Source organism: Microchirus variegatus, assembly GCF_963457635.1.
Source record: "Microchirus variegatus genome assembly, chromosome: 7".
In the NCBI taxonomy this organism is placed as follows: Eukaryota; Metazoa; Chordata; class Actinopteri; order Pleuronectiformes; family Soleidae; genus Microchirus; species Microchirus variegatus.
In genome coordinates this window covers 12,482,433-12,496,376 of record NC_139808.1, presented here as the reverse complement: position 1 = coordinate 12,496,376, position 13,944 = coordinate 12,482,433, and the positions used below count along the sequence as shown (strand labels likewise).

At 38.8% G+C, this 13,944-nt stretch overlaps 2 protein-coding genes across 2 annotated transcripts; both read left to right on the top strand.

The window, feature by feature from the left end:
• Positions 1-1,830: 1,830 nt before the first annotated feature.
• On the top strand, positions 1,831-4,375 carry lsm3 (LSM3 homolog, U6 small nuclear RNA and mRNA degradation associated; the record flags this gene model as incomplete). Its single annotated transcript, XM_083891926.1, has 4 exons — positions 1,831-1,851; positions 3,025-3,135; positions 3,331-3,426; positions 3,592-4,375. The coding sequence occupies 4 exons, from the start codon at positions 1,831-1,833 to the stop codon at positions 3,670-3,672; spliced, it is 309 nt and encodes a 102-aa protein (XP_083748052.1). The 3' UTR covers positions 3,673-4,375.
• Positions 4,376-10,190: 5,815 nt separating this feature from the next.
• Positions 10,191-13,621, top strand: LOC310929696 (GDP-L-fucose synthase-like; the record flags this gene model as incomplete). Its single annotated transcript, XM_083892540.1, has 9 exons — positions 10,191-10,318; positions 10,441-10,555; positions 10,705-10,833; positions 10,921-11,012; positions 11,511-11,626; positions 12,209-12,340; positions 12,419-12,498; positions 12,925-13,024; positions 13,566-13,621. The coding sequence occupies 9 exons, from the start codon at positions 10,191-10,193 to the stop codon at positions 13,619-13,621; spliced, it is 948 nt and encodes a 315-aa protein (XP_083748666.1).
• Positions 13,622-13,944: the final 323 nt, after the last annotated feature.

Sequence of the window (13,944 nt, the reverse complement as noted above, 5' to 3'; positions counted from 1 at the left end):
TAAGTATACAACTACAAGCTTTGATCCACAAATCAGCCGGAGTATGTTGGTTTGTAGCAGGGATCTCTTCCACCACAGAGCCACACTGCAGCTGAGTGCGGAATGGGTAACACCACTGCTCTGCTCTGCTCTGCCTCTACAGACCTGCACCAACAACCAGTATGGGGACACTGGCCTGGACTGGGAGAGGAGGCACACAAATAAAAGACAATAATGCATTTAAACTAAGACTGAGTACAAAATCAGCAGGAGAGCGATATATACATGTATATATGTATAAATGTATTTTGCATTTTTGGACCTATGATTAAGACGTAGTTGGATGAGGCATTAACAGAACCTGTTTAAACATCTCCAAAACCTCAGTTTTACTATGTGGCCTTAAGAAGCCTCAAATACTTCTATTTACAAAGATATTGTAGGATCCCCCCCCCCCCCAGTGTTTCACCATTTTCTACCACGTCTACTAACTGTCTGACTTGGGCACATAACAACCATTGTGGAGGGCAAAATAGATATTTAGCAAAAATTTAAAAAATAAATAACCACTCATTCAAAAGATTGATTGTCAGAATTATCACCTCTGTGACAGACTGTAGGTGCAAGCACACACTTTTTTCTTCTTTTACATCATTTACTCAGTAAGTGGAATTGCCTACAGCTAACTCCTGAAGATGACCTCGGACGACTGACATACTAGTCCTATCACAAAAAGAACCGGATAACGTGTCTTGACACGTTTCCATTCGCAACCTAAACAAAACTCTGGTGCAAACTGAACACAACTACTGACCTGTGACCTTCCTCTGGGACTCGACATTTGAACATTTTGACGCTGTAAAACTGGAAAGCTTTTGCTTTACAGTGGCCACACTCGACTTACTACGCCACATTGTCAAAAAACGTGTATTAATGAAAATAAATGTCAACAAGAGTAAAGTTAAAAGATTAAATAAAAACTCGCCGTTGGACGGCTGAGTCGACAGCTGCCAGACTGAAGACACGTAGGATGGAAAGGTCTGGAAAAGCGGGAGGAGAGACGGTCAGACAAGTGACACTGCTTATCCGCTTGGAAGTACGTAATGGGTTGCCAAGTTTGGCCTTTATCCTCCAGTACACATGGGATGGGATTGGGACAGTATCCACAAGTCCCAATGCAAATCTTACATAGAGATAAAAAATAGCAATACATTATTCAGTCCTGTTCTCTTATGACTGCTACTAGTAGACATAGTATTTAGTCAGCAGTACTACTACTACTACTACTAATGATAATAACAACAATAGAGATAAGCTTTTACCTAGAGATAAGCCTAAGTAAGCTTTGATTAAAATAAGCTGAGTTACATAAAAACCAACAAACACGTTAAAATGGAAATGAAAGAAAAGCATAAAAAACTATAAAAACAATAAAATAATAACAAATAAACATTTACTATATCAGATCAGGTGTCTGTAAAACACTTTGAAACAGGTTATTTAAATAACAAACAAACAAAAATCGCAATAAAATTTTGATTTATAAATGATAAGATTTTGCAGAAGATACTTCAACCAAAAATGCATATAAATCAGTGGTGTTTTAGTAAATACAATATAATTAAAAATTAGTTGTGAGGAAGATCAAATACATTAAGTATTTCATCCAAAACAAACTTTCAATTCGATTGTGATTTGTCGATTTATGAAAAACTGTATCCATTGCATTTAAACATCTGGAAGAGATGTCTGATATGTTCAGAAGTGACACCAAAGCGCGTGTTTTTAGCGGACCTGGCAACCTCCGTACACTTCTGGAGAGAGTGGCGACACGACGCTGACTTAAAAATCATGGCGGACGAAGTAGAACAGGTCGGTGCCGCCGCTTTAATTCCTACTGTTTTAAAGCAAACGTTTAAAATCTGAACAAACAGCATCAGGCAGTTTTGTCCATGTGCACATTTTAGTGTTTCGTTGTGTTGCTTTGTGCGTTGTTCATAGCCCGAAATTGTTTGTGACCCGACTCAGCTACGTTAGCTTGGTTAGCATGTAGTGCCAAACGTGTTTGAGTGGTTGTTTGGCATCGAAAACAAACAGTTTTTAATAAAACAAAACAAAAACTATACAGATAACCCAGGCACACATTCAAACGTCTGTACCTTAAATAACAAACAAAGAGAAAGTTCACATCATTTATCTCTGTATTATTTATGTACACGCTGAATGAGCTTTGTATGAAATGCTAGCTGTAGATTGTTTCGCCCAACATGCTTACATAGTTACCACTAAATAAAATATTTCTGTAACATAACTTAGTCCTCAGATAACCTTTAGCTCTTCGTGGAGCAGTATCAGTAACACCTTTCATCATGTACCCACACATTTTGAGTGTGTTCAGATATTTTATTTAAATCTTTTAGGACTGAAACGAGTATTTAAATATTTGATTCATCAATTGCTTATTTGCGGTTTGGTCCTTAATATATTGGAAAAAATAATCATGAAGTACTTAAATATCATGTTTTTTCCTCAAACCAAAAGTGTGTATTTACTCATGGGCGTAAAGACACCACAACATATGTGCATTTAGGAAGCTGAAAAATTAGAGTGCTTGTTTTAATTGTTTGAACATCAAAATATCAAAATAGTAGCCCTAGATGTGAGTCGATGATCATGTGATCAGAATAACAATCATTGAGCTCCAGCAGTGAATTCACATTGCCATTTCTGTCACTCCATCCAATCCATATGGCAGTTTCTTTTTGTTCTTTCATTTTCTTGATGAAAAGCATGCAGATTTGGGGATAAGGCAAATTGGACACTCTAAATTTACCGTGAGTGCGAGAGTGGATGGCTGTTGGTCTCCAATGGACTGACGACTTGTCCAGAGTCTACCCTGCCTTTCGCCCTACGTCAGCTTGGATTGGCACCAGTGCCCCCCACAACCTTCATGTGGAGGAGAAAGCAGTTTAAGATGAATGAATGATTGAAAGTTTCTTGTATCTAACTGTCTCATGTGTGACACATGCCATTTGTTTGTTGCAGCAACCGACCACCAACACGGTAGAGGAACCACTTGACCTGATCAGGCTCAGTCTTGATGAGAGGATCTATGTCAAGATGCGAAACGACAGGGAGCTCCGCGGGCGACTACATGTAAGATGTGCGCGCACACACGCAAGTACACACTGCCAACAAAGTTTCGAAAGTTTGTCAATGTGCGTGATTGTAGAGCAGCAGGCTAACCATTTTGAGCAGTGAGCTTGGCCTCCATGTTATGATCTGTAGAAAGTGTTAAGATTCTCAAGAGATCACTGGAAGAGTAAATCATCTTTTTGTTTGTGTTTTCAGGCCTACGACCAACATCTGAACATGATCCTAGGTGACGTGGAGGAGACTGTGACAACGGTGGAGATCGATGAGGAGACTTATGAAGAACTCTACAAGGTACAGCATGATTTCTTTTACTGAAACTATACAGTCATGCTGCTTCACAGTATACTCACAAAACTGAATTCCCAATGTCTAGTCAAGTTAAAAAGTCGTAGAAAGTATCAGTTGACTATCAGTTAATCCCCCGCAGTTAATTAATTAATTTTTTGTCCTTTTTAGTCGACCAAGAGGAACATTCCAATGCTGTTTGTCCGAGGAGATGGCGTGGTCCTTGTAGCTCCGCCTCTCAGAGTGGGCTAACACTGACCATTTGCGGGAGACTGGGCATCGGTTACAGCTGCAAAGGTTTCTCGCACCACCATTCGCAGAGGGTGGTGCCGTCGTAATAGACTGAAATACAGTGAGGGTTAAAAACGTCCCCTGTGGTTCAGACTGTCATCATCACCTTCCCTATTTTACTTTGATGACTCAAAGGTCAGAAATTTGCCTGATTTTTATTTTTTTTGTAGTGGCTGGAAAGATGAAAAACATGGTTTGGCTCATGAAACAGAACTTGGAGGTGATTTCTTTTTTTTTTTAAAGGGTTAATCATTTTTTTGCGATTGTGGTGATATTAGGCCTTCATTCATCTGTTTTTGTTGTTATTACACAAACGGGTATTATTACTGTTAAACTTTTGGAGAAGACTTGGTTTCCTCTCGATCACATTGTTTTTAAGTACCAGATCCCCATCATATTTTCATTGGAAAAAGAATATAATCATAATAAAAAAAAAGTAGAGGGAATTAATGTGCATCTTCATTGTGAAATGTATTCTTCAAGTGAAACCTCTGATCTTGTCAAAGTAAATGTCTTGCAGTTGCTCCAAACCGACGATCTGTGAATATTTGGGACATTCTCTGAGTTTCTGTTGAGTGTTTTTTCTGTTTTTTTATATATAGATAATAATTTTGTTGTTTTGTGTTTGGGATTAGGGGTACATTATCTGTACATGTGCAAACATGAATATGAATCATTTGGTTTTGGTAAATTTGAATAAAATAGGAGATTTGAAACAATAAATGACTCTTGAATTTTGTGAAAGGTAGCCTAAATCTCATTTGCAGTTCTAGAATTCTCAAACTTAGCAATGAACTGAGAATGAGTATCCCTGTATGGTTTTGAAGTGTTCAAACTGTAATATAATTACATAAATGTGGCAAATAAATGCCAAAGTACAAAGTACACAATTTCCCTGTAATCATGTAATGATATATGGAACAAGTACCACAAAATTACATTTAAGAATTCTTGAATTAACAGTATAGGTGTTTCGCTAAACACCTGTATTTCAATATTTTAACCACATGGGGGCAGCATAGATCTAACCGTTTACAAATGCTTGTTGTTGATGTTAATAGTCTTCTTTCTTTTCCTCTTCAGACAAGTCTCTATGTACTCTAATTCGTAGAAGAACATTAGTGGGATTGCTGCTTGCAAAGAACAGAAATACATGAGTGCACTGAGGATGTGAGGAGAGTGTATACTTTACCACTTCACTGTTTCATGTCATGACAATTTGAAGATCTGAGGAAGGTTCATTTGTATCAATAACTTTGATGTCTTTGTGCATGGCTCAACCGCCCGACCAGTGTGTTCATGTCCAGCATCCATCTCCCTGCAAAGTTTTCCAAACGTGAAACAAAGAACTACCGTCACAGTCGTGTTTAAAAGAGAGCATACAGTGCTTAATAATCTTCATGTTGGCAGACTTTAGAAAATAGTCTGGATATTACACGTTTGTAGTCATCATGACCACTCGGGGGCAACTTGAGGTTAACTGTCTTGCTCCGGATCACACCCTTGAGGAGCTGGGGATTGAACCGATGGCCTTCCAGTTGAAAGATGACCCAGTCCACCACTGATGTACTCACTGGTGAGGAGGGTGTGTAGCCTAATGGAAATAGTCAGGAAAAAGAAAAAGACGAAGAAGAACTTTGATCTGCAGATATAATTTGTTTTCCCCTGTAGAGGGCAGTATTGCACATCCTGATGTACAGTCGGCCAAAAAAGTTTGTGGACTTCGTGGACTTCCAATTTTCGGATACCGTTGCCCTCGCATGCACTCTCATGTGTTTTACGGACAAACGGAGCTCCGAGAGACAACAATTGCAGGAATTTAGCGCAATGTGACGTCCCAATGAGTGTGGAAGTCAACATTGCGTGTTTCATCTCCTGTACTTAGACTGAGGAGGACCACAAAAACACGAGTGAGTCATCTTTTTTCACACTTTGCTGACTGATAGGACCTCCAGAGTCCCAAATATAAGGATTTAACTTATTAAAAAGTTGATTTTGCATGTATGTAATAGGAAGAAGGAGAACACGGTAAGAAGACTTGTGAACTGAGACATTTCAGAACGATGATGATTTGAAGTGAAAAAAACCCACTGTCTGACTGTCTCGAAGAGAGTCTATGCATCTATTCTGATGATACATGAAAAGATCTACCAAGTTCAATTTGAACATATCTTAAATTAAAGAAAAGACTGGTATTATCCAACATCCAAGAGCGAGTGAACAGCCTGTAAATAAAACAGCTTCTTTCACTGTAAGATGTCACCAATCTGCAATGCTGAGCACATTAAAGCATTGCTCTTAAGAGTACTTAAACAGGATCTGCCCTTCCCCCCCGTCAACAAATAAATGACTTCATGCTTTACATGCCTTCACACTTGTGTCAGAAATATTTTCTAATCGCCGCAGCTCTGATATGATGAGGCCACATCGCTTTGTGTTCACACTCGGACTAAAAATGACTCTGATGTGGCTGCAGTTATTTAAATCTGTTAAATCTGTTTTCCCCCAGCCAGGAAACAGGAACACAGTTCCCTGGTCTCATCATTCATGAACTAGAGACTGAAGGGTTTGCTTTCATATTCAAATGCAGACCTTCCGCACTTGCGCTTGCATTCAGACACATTGTTTGGAAAGTATGACTCTATACGCTACATGACGGTATTAATTTAACAGTGGCACGTGTGTATTTTGAAGTAGTTAAATATTTCCGGAATGGGCTCTATGTGGCGTTTGTATTTGTGTTGTGGCTTTGGCTTTTGTATTTGTGTTGTGGCTTTGGCTTTTGTATTTGTGTTGTGGCTTTGGCTTTTGTATTTGTGTTGTGGCTTTTGTGTTTGTGTTGTGGCTTTTGTGTTTGTGTTGTGGCTTTAGAATCAGAATTTGAGATAATATAGGAATACAACAAATGCTGCTTGCCATCAGAGCGACATCTGGCTATTAACCACCACCTCGAACCCAATCATACAGCCTTATGCTTCTTCATGGCCTCCCTGCTCTTCCAAGAAATATTCTCTGGTGCTGCCGTCCCTGCGCACAAAGCAATTACAGCCCAGAGTGGTTCTTGTTTCTGTTTCCCTAATGATGAAATGACCTGCCAAATGCTACTGGAGCAGGTGCCTGTCTCTCACTGCATCCTCTTGCAGACTCATCTTGTCCAAGTGCACCTCATCTTCTTACACCTCATCATCATTTTCAAGATTGTCCTGCAACATTCCACATGAAAAGCAAATACATTACAAATAAAAAGAGAAAACAGGAACAAATACATGTTCATAGTGCGGTTGAAAAGGTTTTTGAGTGAGTAAACAAGAGCAACTTTTTCTTTTTGTTCAACTAGTTTTTGCAGTCAGTGCTTTTAAGAGTCATTGCACGAGAAAACCAGGCAAAACCAGGCAGAGGTGGGAAGATGGGGGTCAGCCAAATCGGCCCATACTTTGTATGTGAGATAGGTATGTGGAACTATGAACAGCCATATAATTAAAACCCTCCAGCTATTTTTCGTTATGGAGATCTGGGACCCCCCCTTAAGAGGGTGTGCTAGGGCGTTACCGAAACCAATTAAGGCAGAATTTTCATACCTATGGATATATGTCATTTTCAAGGCGCATTATCTGCCCTGGGCACATAGTTATGTTCCTTATTATTATTTGCATTTACTTTAATACTGTAATTACTCAAAGGAAAATTCTGCCTTAATTGGTTTTGGTAACGCCCTAGCACACCCTCTTAACTTATACGCTTCCTCTTCAACTTTTGGTCTGTAAAATGTTTACATCTGGCTGTTTCTTCATATCTAGAGTGAGGTGAGGTGAGCCCAGGTGAGGTGAGCCCAGGTTACACCCATCATTTCAACTTCTCATTCAATTTAACTGAAGCATGTCAGGCTTACCACAACACACACACATGCCTGGTCAAATTCCTCTGTAGGACTTGTCTCACCCCCCTGATGTGAGTTGTGCAGATCAGTTACGCTGATGTTTTTGTGTGGGGGTGCTACTTTTTTCACATCTTCATTGTCTCCACCACCCCACAGGAATGATTTTCATCACATACACAAGCAATCTCATTCTTTCAAACTATTGATCAGTTAATTTTTTTTTTTATCAAATATCTTGAGACAGTGGCTAAAAGGCAGAAGGATAAAAAAGCTCTATGACTATATTGTTTATGGGGAACCTACTGTACATATTCAATATTATATCCTCCTGTAACACCTGTTGCTTTTTTGGCACCAATAGCTACTAACGGGTTGAACGTCGTGAACAATGTAAAGCTGAAGAATCAGACGACGGAGACACGTTGTTCTACTTGGTGTGGTATTTTTTTTCTTTTTTTTTTTTTCTTTTTTTGTGTTACCTGTTGAGGATCTTTTCTTTTTTTTTATTAATATTTTTATTTGGAGGTAAGGCACATAAGCACAGCAACCAATGTTATAATTACATTGAATATTACATCACATCCACATGATAGTTGGAAATGTAGACATAACGATACAATACAAATACTGTGCATCATAATGAATGAAGAGTGAGATATACGGTCTGCCTCCTAGGATATTTTCTTATTTTATGTATGTGGCCCAATAGGAACATAATCAGGCAACAAACAATGTGCAAATAATAATAGAAAAAATTAAAATAAAGTAATAATAACAATTGAGGATACTTGTATGTAAAAACTGAATAGTGTGTTTAAGCTACAGGGTGTAACTATCGCAACTGAGGTGTGGTATTTCTGCTACTATTTTCTCCTGATTTGACCTTTGACTCTCAAAGATGGTGGTTTTGTACAAAACTGTTCAGTGCTTCGTTATTTTCTGCATAGAAATAGTGCTTGTTCTATAGCTCGACGACTTTAATTTTTAAAAATTCAGCTGATGAGAAGCCCATTGAGTGCAAACTATGCTTGGTTTCCTGTTAGGATAGCACCTCCTCAACATGGGCAGAGCCATCACTGCACGGCTGTGGGAAACTGCCATGACTCACACTTCATCACGACAATCGCTTTGTTTTCTCCCCCTCCCCTTTGTGTTCTTCCTCCCTCCCTATATGTGTTTATGACAGGTATCCCCCCGATTCTAGAGAGTCTACACCACAGCTCAACTATTGTTTTATAACTGCTCACCCTTCATCGAGATGAGCTGTAACCAATCACAGATCACAGGTGTTTGGCAAATCAGGTTCCACAACATTCTCTAACAATGACAATGGTAAACTGTCTATAATTGTACTGCATTTGTAATCCTCGGTTTACACTCATCCTACACTCCTTGACTTGTGCGTTGGATCGCAGAGAAACAGCGGTGGAATCAGGTTTTCATAGGTATGTCTATCTACATCTATCTATCTATATATATTTATATCGATACCTATATCAATATAGATATAGTAAAAAAAAGGATATTCTGTGTGTTCCATGTTATTGATGTCTGATTAACGGAAATCGGAAAAGAGGCACGGTGATCTTGCCACAGTAATCACAGCTGAGCACTGCTGCAAAGCCTTAATACTCTAAGGTTTACAAGTTGTTAGTTTATATATTTTAGTTAATTTACTAAAAAGAAATTGTGTATACAGATAGCTATTTACACAGTTATGTTCCTCATTATTATTTGCATATTTACATGTTCAAATACTGTAATTACAGCAGCATGTTTAAAATCCTTAAATAATTAGCTGAATCTGCCTTTGGGGTTCTGACTAAATATCCATCTCCATCTGTCTGTTTATTCATATCTCGAGTGATCCAACCACCACACACCGAACCCTCACGTTACAATACCTTAAATTCAAGCAAACAGTTACTATACAACTGTACCGCGACACTGTAGTATTTACGTTATATTTACCGGCAAATGTGAGATGTTATTTTAAGCATTAGAAAAAAAAAAATGAAGTTGTTCAATATTATTATTCCTATTATTAACATTAGTATGGAGTTGTAGGGCCAAATTGAAGAGACACAATATTTAATCTTTCGAGAATAAGGTCGTAATGGTCCAAAGAAAAGTTTCGAGAATAAAGTCGGAAACAAATTCGAACATTAAGAGTAAATGACAAGGTTTTTGTATAATTATTATAATTACATATTTATCATTAGTATTTTGTATTATCATCATCATCATCATCATTATTATTAAAATTATTATTATTGTTATTGTTGTTATTATTATTATTATTATTACTACATTACAAGTCTTTCTGCATGGATCTTTCTTGCACAATCTTTTTCCTGATGCTAATGACAGTGCGGTGCTGATGTGCCAAAGCCCAAACCAAACTATAACTTCACAAAATGCTCCTCAAGGCCCACAAAGTACACAACAGTAATCAGATAATCAAACTGCCAAGACAAGTCCAACAAGAATAGCACAGCCTGAGCAGCAGCAGCGGCAGCGGCAGCAGCATTCTGCAGCTATTCATTGTGTATGCCTCAATAACTATATTTGTGTCTGTGTTCACAGCACTTACACATTTACAATGAAGGTGTTGGTGACAGGGGGGTCTGGCATGGTAGGCAATGCCATACAGCATGTGATCAAAGAAGAGCGAGAGGCCAAGGAGGGGGAAGAGTGGATATTTCTCTCCTCCAAAGATGCCAACCTCATGTAAGAGCCACACATCTTTGAAACAGCACTGATGTATCAGTACCTTCACAAACACAAAAGAAAACTCACAAACTGTTCCTGCATTTATTTTATCATGCTTTCTCACGGTTCTGTATCTTCAGGGACCCAGATGAGACACTTGCATTATTTAAGAAGCATCAGCCAACCCATGTCATCCACTTGGCCGCTTTGGTTGGAGGCCTGTTTCGGAACATGAAGTGCAACCTGGACTTTTATGTATGAGGACATTGCTTATTTACTATCACTGCTAACTAGATATGTGTACTACTTTGAGGCAATACTTCGGTGGGAGATTTGTGTTGACTTGAATGTTTGTTCTGTACATACGTCACATGTCTACCTTCTGACATGTCTTGTCCCTGCAGAGACAGAACGTCTACATCAATGATAATGTGCTGCAGGCAGCGAATGAGGTTGGTGCTGTCAAGGTGGTGTCATGCCTGTCCACCTGCATCTTTCCTAATGAGACCACATATCCTATTGATGAGACCATGGTAAGAGTCTCCTGAATTCAGACTGCACCACACTCGCCTCCCTGCTCAGTTGCTAACTCTTCCCTTCTTCTATCGTCTTTGTACTAGATCCACAACGGTCCACCTCACAAGTCAAACTTTGGCTATTCCTATGCAAAGAGAATGATTGATATCCAAAACAGGTATGTGAACTCTCAATTGTGTAATGTTGTGTTGTAAACGTAAGGGGCAAGGTCTCTACCACCATGAATATCCTGTATGGGGGCGTGGTCTTCAAATGAGAAGATCATTTCCAGCCATTGCGTTTCATGAATCAAACGTGAGATGTGGCATATACAGTGATTCCTGCTCCTGAATCTGTTCCCATTTCTATACATTTGATAAATAATACATCATACAATAGGGCTGCAACTAACAATTATTTTCATAATGGAGTAATCTGTCGATTATTTTCTCTATTAACCTTTTGGTCCATAAAATGCCATAAAATGTTGAAAAATGTTGGCCAGTGTTTTTCAAATGTCAAAAATGTGAACCCAAAATGATTAATTCAATGTTATAATATAATATAACATATATAAATATATATATATATATATACACATACTGTTGCACTACTAGAAATTGCAAACTGTGACACCCTTACAAATGACGTAAGTATGTGTGTTTCACAGGGGATACGTTGAGGAACAAGGTAGCAAGTGCTGCTTCACTGCTGTGATCCCCACCAATGTATTTGGTCCGCATGACAACTTCAGCATCGAGGATGGGCATGTGCTGCCAGGCCTCATCCACAAAGCGTACATTGCTAAAAGTAAGTCACATCTTCATATACAAATAAGTAGTCACGCACCAATCCAACCGTCTTTGTCCTGAGGTGAAACACTTTAAAGTTTTTTCACTAATACTGTATATATCATTCACTGTTAGTGGGGCATAATCCTCCCCTCATTAACAATATCACTAAGTTGATTAAGTGAATGTGTTTTTTCATGAATGACACTGACTGATAGATTGTGTTTTTATGATGGTGTACACTATAAATTAGTATGGACTTGAGTCAGGAGCAGTGTAGTCAAAACATGCTTTATTTAATGTTTGTCATAAGTTATTGTTTGGTGTCATGGCTCTTTTCTGGGACCTCCCTGCAGTACTGTATGCCTATGTTTAAAACCTAAGTGAGGGACAGCAGCAGATCTCTCTACCCAAGGGACGTTAGAACAGTAGCACAAGAATGCACAGACGAGAGCTAATGACACCGTGCGACAGTGATTTAGCATGAAAAGGGACATAGATGTGGTCATAAACATCTGGCTTTGCAATATGAATTTACCAATTGAATGTATTTATTGGATTAATTTTAATCATGTACTTTCTGTGTTGTTTGTTTTGCTAGATGAGGGGAAGCCATTCGTGGTCTGGGGCTCTGGTAAACCCAGAAGACAGTTCATTTACTCTTTGGACTTGGCTCGTCTCTTCCTGTGGGTCTTGTACGAATACTCAGAGGTTGACCCGATCATCCTCTCTGGTGAGTCATCATACATGGCACATGCAAGATGCTGATATTGAAGCTATGTACGGTGTATTGACCGCGTTGTGTCTGCAGTTGGAGAGGAAGAGGAATTGTCCATCCAAGAAGCTGCAGAAGCAGTTGCCCGGGCAATGGACTTTAACGGAGAAGTCCAAGTATCCTTTTAGAATTAGAATTTGTTTTATTTGCACACATACCAACTAGTGATCGGGCATTTGCCCTCTGCATTTAATCTATCCTTGTTAACTGATAGTTATTTCAATTTGTATTTATTTATAACATTTATAATTTTGTATTTTTCAGATTTAAAATAACTTTGTAAAACTCCATGTCCATGTGGACGAGAATCGCATTGTAAGAATTGTTTAAATCCTTCCAGTTTTCAGCAAAGTTGCTATAAACTTCAATTTTGCATTTTGTACAAGATCTCAACACATTGATATTGTGCTTTCATCGTCTGTTTTTGTGCTGACGAACACATCACCCTTGTTTTGGTCTGACGTGCTGGTGCGTCTTCAGCTCAACTCAAGCAAGTCCAGTCTCCTACGAGTTTTGTAGTTTCCTTGACCATGGACCTGTAGTATGATACCACTAAAGCAGATGGCCAATTCAAGAAGACAGCCAGCAATGCAAAGCTCCAGCAACACCTGCCAGACTTCAAATTCACACCCTTCAATCAAGGTGGAACTTTCTTTATGAAATTACTCTATTGGCACTTTTTCACCGCACAGTTCCTCGACTCAACAATTCTGTAAAAAAAATATTTTGAATGAACTGATTCTAATGATTCAGTACACCGAAAACAACTGCTTTACCAGTCACTAGTTTGTGTGTGTGTCGCTTATAAATCGGCGTCACGGCAGCTGACTCTGCCCACATTGAGATGGTACTATAGTAATGGAAAACAATACCAAACCGAGAGTCGAGCCGTGCCGAGCTGAGTCGTGTTGGAACTGTGTCGTGGAAAAGTGCCATTTGTGTGGATGATGATCTAGGACCCTAGTAAATCCTGAATTATTGTTCTGTTTGATATGAATAAACTTGATGAAACGTTACACAAAATCCAACAGCAAGGGAAATTTACAGTATGTTTCATGGGGTTCATGGGCCATGCTCACTTAATCTACAGTGGCTAGGCTGATTTTTATCAGTATGTGCACATTATACACAATTTTATGACGTATGCAGGACTGACACTGATTTTTGTTGTTGTCACTTTCAGCTCTGAAGGAAACCTGCGATTGGTTTGTTGCCAATTATGATGCCGCTCGCAAGTGAAAAGTCGAATGGAAGAGAACATCAAGAGAAGATTCCAGAGTCTGATTCTGTAACTTGGAGACGCTGGAGTCTCATTTAGGAATACATGTACAATGTTGGGCATTAAAAAAAAAAGAGGTATGACACTTCCTAAGGTTTCAGGTTGTTCAATTAACATATTAAGACTACTTGGGGTGTGGTTAATTATATTACTATCGGCATTGCAATAGTGCAAATGAGTTCCAATCCATAAAATTGTGACAACCATAATGTATCAGTTTGTAGATCTGGGTCTTTGTTTCCTCAATTTTCTGAAACACTTCCAAAAATGAATTTGTCGAAGT